At 49.5% G+C, this 5,637-nt stretch overlaps 1 protein-coding gene across 1 annotated transcript; it reads right to left on the bottom strand.

Annotated features, from left to right (window-relative positions):
* Positions 1-3,848: 3,848 nt before the first annotated feature.
* On the bottom strand, positions 3,849-5,042 carry LOC138287081 (clumping factor A-like). Its single transcript, XM_069227442.1, has one exon. It carries the CDS (start codon positions 5,040-5,042, stop codon positions 3,849-3,851), a length of 1,194 nt encoding a protein of 397 aa, XP_069083543.1.
* Between the last annotated feature and the right edge of the window lie 595 nt (positions 5,043-5,637).

Genomic DNA, 5,637 nt, shown 5'->3' with positions numbered 1-5,637 from the left:
ATCGTCAACGGAGTAGTTCCCAACAGTCCGAGGACACTCCTGAGGGAGTGCGGCGCTGGTCTCTCTTGAAGAATCCTTCCCATCAGAAGTAAATAATTTCTGGCCCATCTCACTGCTACCCTACCCCCCCCCAAAGCACTAGATAAAGCAGTCAACGCACAACTATGGGATTTCATTGAGGCCAGCAACTCCCTTGACAGCGCCCAGTCCAGCTTCCGCAGCAATCACAGCACGGAGACAGCACTCCTGGCAGCCATCAACGACATCCGAGCACCAGACTCCACAATATAGGGATCTGCAGAAGAGCCCTAGAATGGATCCACTCCTTCCTCTCCTGGAGGACGCAGAGGGTCACACTACTGCCCTACACCTCCAGACCCACAAGAGTCAACTGTAGCGTCCACGAAGGATCCTCACTGAGTCCCACACTGCTCAACGTATACATGTCCCATCATGCAACCATAGTCAGAAGCCATGGTATGAACATCGTGTCATATGCCGATTGACACGCAACTCATCATTTCCCTCACCGAAGACCCTGGCACGGCCAAAAGGAACTTTTACACAGGAATGGAAGCCATCACCACCTGGAGGAGAGAAAGCTGCCTCAAGCTCAACTCTGACAAGACGGAGCTTATCATCTTCGGAAACACCACCTCAGCTTGGTACGATTCATGGTGGTCCACATGCCTCAGCGCCCCCCCTTAGGAATCATTCTTGACTCCTCCCTATCCATGACCCATCAGGTAAACTCTGTCCCCTCCTCCTGCTGGCACACACTCCGCAAACTCCGGAAGATCTTCACATGGATCACAGCAAACTGTTGCAGGACAGTCACCCACGCCTTAGTCACGAGCAAGCTCGACTACGGCAACACCCTCTATGCCAGCACCTCAACTAGGAACATCAAAAAACTTCAACTCATCCAGAACGCCGCCACCAGACTCATTCTGGACCTCCCTCACCGAGAATACATTTCCAAACACCTGAGGACCCTCCACTGGCTACTGGTAGAGAAACAAATCACCTAAAAATTCTCACCCACACAAGCAAGGCCATACACAATGCAGGTCCAGCCTACCTGAACCACTGTGTCTCCTTCCACACCCCGCTAGATCCCTCCGCTCTGTCCAGACAGCCCTGGCCATCGTCCCTCGCAACCCCAAAACCTCCACCAAAGGACAATCTTTTACCTACACTGCAGCGAAGAGCTGTAACAAACTCCACCTGCACCTCTGACAAAGCCGTGGCTCTTCAGATGAGGCCTCTCCCCTCCCCCCCCAGCATCTTCAGACCTTCACAGGTGAGTAGCCGCGTTACAAATAATGATTGATTGGTCATGCAGTCACATGGACCCCAGGTACAGTACCTTTGAAAACGATGAACCAAAGACGTTGCACGGAGTAGGGGAGGTGAGGCGTTGCTAGAGCCAATGCAGCATTGGTTCCTTACTGCTACCGGGGAGGTGAGGCGTGGTCCCTTACTGCGAGACAGGGGAGGTGAGGCATTGGTTCCTTACAGTTGCAGGTAAGGTGATGCGTCATCGGTTGCTGATGATCGGCGGGGTAGATGAGTCCAGCGGGACAAGAAGCGATGAGGCAACTTCACTGGGTCACGGTCACACCATGGGGCCACCTGTTCCACGGCAGAGTTGGGTGTCACAGACGTCAGTGACACAGCACTCAGGACTCACAGCGTTGTGGGATTCAGAGGCGCTGTGGTGGCTTTTGGCCTGCGACTTCAGGCCTGGGGTGTCAGTCGAGGTGGTTGCACTTCAGCGGGAACCACAGCTTCTGGTGCAGTCAGCGGCACGCAGTTGGGCAGCGGTGCCAGTTCTGGAGTGGTCCAGAATGTATGTACCTGGTTCTTCTTGTTTTGGGACCAGCTTTCACTCCTAAGGGCCCAGGAACTGGAGTCTGGTAGGTGACGTCTTTGATGTCCCTGAGACTTCTTAATAGGAGGCAAGCTCAGTCCAAGCCCTTGGAGAAACTTCACAAGCAGGATGCACAGCAAAGTCCAATCTTTGACTTTGCCAAAGCAGGAGCAGCAGCTGCAGGCCAGCCCAGCAAAGCACAAACACCAAAGGTGTAGTACTCCTCCTCACAGCTCTTTACCTCTTCTCCTTGGCAGGGTCTCCTCTTGTGGGGGCAGCAGTCCAGTACTTATAATCATTTCTGCCGTTGAGGTAGGCAAACTTAAAAGGAAAGTCTTTGTAGTGCACAAGACCCTGCCTTTCCTGCCCTGGTCCCAAACACACTCTAGGGGGTTGGAGACTGCATTGTGTAAGGACAGACACAGCCCTATTCAGGTGTAAGTGTCAGCTCCTCCCACCACTCTAGCCCAGAAGACTCATCAGGATATGCAGGGAACACCTCAGCTACCTTTGTGTGACTGTCTAGAGTGACTTCAGAAACAGCCCAACTGTCATACTGACCCAGACATACATTCAAGCAGACAGACAGAGGCACGGAATGGTGAAGCAAGAAAACGCCCACTTCCTAAAAGTGGCATTCTCAACCTTACAATCTAAAAACCAACTTCACCAAAAGATGTATTTTTAGATTGGGAGTTCAGAGACCCCAATCCCCATATCTCTAACTGCTTCCAATGGGAAATTACACTTAAAAGACATTTCAAGGCAATCCCCAAGTGAACCTATGGGAGAGATAGACCTTCCAATGGTGAAGAACGAATTTAGCAGTATTTCACTATCAGGACATGTAAAACACACCAGTACATGTCCTACCTTTTACATACACTGCACACTGCCCATAGGGCTGCCTTGGGCCTACCTTAGGGGTGACTTACATGTAGTAAAAGGGAAGAATTGGGCCTGGCAAGTGGTGCACTTGCCAGATCGAAATGGCAGTTTAAAACTGCACACACAGACACTGCAGTGGCAGGTCTGAGACATGTTTACAGGGCTACTCATGTGGGCGGCACAATCAGCGCTGCAGTCACACTAGTATTTGATTTACAGGCCCTGGACACTACACTAGGGAGTTACTAGTAAATCAAATATGCCAATCATGGATAACCAACCATAATCAAAATTTACACAGGGAGCATTTGCATTTTAGCACTGATCAACTGTGGTAAGGTGCCCAGAGTACCAAAACCAGCAATAACAAAATCCAGCACACAGTCACAAATACAGGAGGCAGAGGAAAAAAGACAGGGGAAACTATGCCAAGGATACCAGGTCTAACAGTGATCTATTTTTACCCCTAGATGCCAAAGAGGGATTGTTTGTACTCTCTGCACAGTGTACATCATTCATGTACACTATATAGAGAGCCAGACTCCTACACTGAACTTGGCAATCAACAAATAAATTCATACACAGATTGAAAGCCAATTAATGCAAACACCTCACCATTGATTTAGTCCACCCCTTTCTTATACTGGAAAATCTGCAATGTGGTTCTGTAACACGTCTATATTTCATCCAGAGTTTTATCCTTAAGAACATACACAAAGAGTTATGTAGGACTCGGAGCTGGAGATATTATAAGGTGCACAGTTCATATAGGAGTCAGAACTGGAGTCAGTACTAGATGTGTGGCTTGTATACAACTCAGAGCTGGAGTCAGTACCAGGTACTTGGCATGTATAGGACTCAGAGCTGGAGACATTATCAGGTGCACAGCTTGTATAGAAGTCAGAGCTGGAGTCTGTCCCAGATGTGTGGCTGGTATAGGAATCAGAGCTGGAGACATTATCAGGGTGCACAGCTTGTATAGGAGTCAGAGCTGGAGTCAGTACCAGGTGCTTGCCATGTATAGGACTCAGAGCTGGAGACATTATCAGATGCACAGCTCGGATAGGAGTCAAAGCTGGAGACATTATCATTGTGCACCGCTCGTGTAGGGCTCAGAGCTGGAGTCAGTACCAGTTGTGTGGCTTGTATAGGATTCAGAGCTGGAGTCAGTACCAGGTGCACAGCATGTACAGGACTCAGAGCTAGAGTCAGTACCAGGTGCTTGCCAAGTATAGGACTCAGAGCTGGAGACATTATCAGGTGCACAGCTTGTATAGGAGTCAGAGCTGGAGTCAGTAGCAGGTGCTTGGCATGCATAGGACTTAGAACTGGAAACATTATCAGGTGCACAGCTCATATAGGAGTCAGAGCTGGAGTCAGTACCAGATGTGTGGCTTGTATAGGACTCAGAGCTGGAGACATTATCAGCTGCACAGCTCGTATAGGAGTGAGAGCTAGAGTCAGTACCAGGTGCTTGCCATGTATAGGACTCAGAGCTGGAGACATTATCAGGTGCACAGCTCGTAGAGGAGTCAGAGCTGGAGTCAGTACCAGGTGCTTGCCATGTATAGGACTCAGAGCTGGAGACATTATCAGGTGCACAGCTTGTATAGAAGTCAGAGCTGGAGTCAGTACCAGTTGTGTGGCTTGTATAGGACTCAGAGCTGGAGTCGGTACCAGGTGCACAGCATGTACAGGACTCAGAGCTAGAGTCAGTACCAGGTGCTTGGCATGTATAGGACTCAGAGCTGGAGACATTATCAGGTGCACAGCTTGTATAGGAGTCAGAGCTGGAGTCAGTACCAGGTGCTTGGCTTGTATAGGACTCAGAGCTGGAGACATTATCAGGTGCACAGCTTGTATAGGAGTCAGAGCTGGAGTCAGTACCAGGTGCTTGGCTTGTATAGGACTCAGAGCTGGAGACATTATCAGGTGCACAGTTCGTATAGGAGTCAGAGCTGGAGTCAGTACTAGATGTGTGGCTTGTATACAACTCAGAACTGGAGTCAGTACCAGGTACTTGGCATGTATAGGACTCAGAGCTGGAGCCATTACCAGGTGCACAGCTCGTATAGGACTCAGAGCTGGAGTCTGTACCAGGTACTTGGCATGTATAGGACTCAGAGCTGGAGCCATTACCAGGTGCACAGCTCGTATAGGACTCAGAACTGGAGTCAGTACCAGGTACTTGGCATGTATAGGACTCAGAGCTGGGTCTATTATCAGGTTCTGGGTCTATTATCAGGTGCACAGCTCGTATAGGACTCAGAGCTGGAGTCATTACCAGATGTGTGGCTTGTATAGCACTCAGAGCTGGAGACATTATCAGGTGCACAGCTTGTATAGAAGTCAGAGCTGGAGTCAGTACCAGATGTGTGGCTTGTATAGGACTCAGAGCTGGAGACATTATCAGGTGCACAGCTCGTATAGGAGTCAGAGCTGGAGTCAGTACCAGGTGCACAAAATGCATAGGACTCAGAGTTGGAGTCAGTATCAGGTGTGTGACTTGGTACTGATGCTTGAGACAATGTCGGTGTTTTTCATCCCTCTGAACCCATATTTCTTCTGAGGAATTTAATTTGAGAAAGTTTGTGTGCTGTGATGTGCTTTCACTGCCAGTCTCGGTGCTGTGATTCCACATTCAGAATATCATGTGCAAGCAGGCTGGGAGTGTAAGATGTTTGAGGGAAGCAGGCAGTCATGCAGGCTTATCAAATCACCTCCCATATGTAGACCCTCTGATATAAAAGGTCCAGTGTCAGTGGTTGTTTACAGTATTATTGCGCCCGGCATAAGGAGGGCTCCCACTCTGATGGCCCAAACTGGTGGAGTGGCCACAAGAGACATACTTTTCTGAGCATCAGCAGAACCAGAGG

Source organism: Pleurodeles waltl, chromosome 4_1, assembly GCF_031143425.1.
Source record: "Pleurodeles waltl isolate 20211129_DDA chromosome 4_1, aPleWal1.hap1.20221129, whole genome shotgun sequence".
NCBI lineage: Eukaryota > Metazoa > Chordata > Amphibia > Caudata > Salamandridae > Pleurodeles > Pleurodeles waltl.
This window is presented reverse-complemented; position numbering and strand designations above follow the sequence as displayed.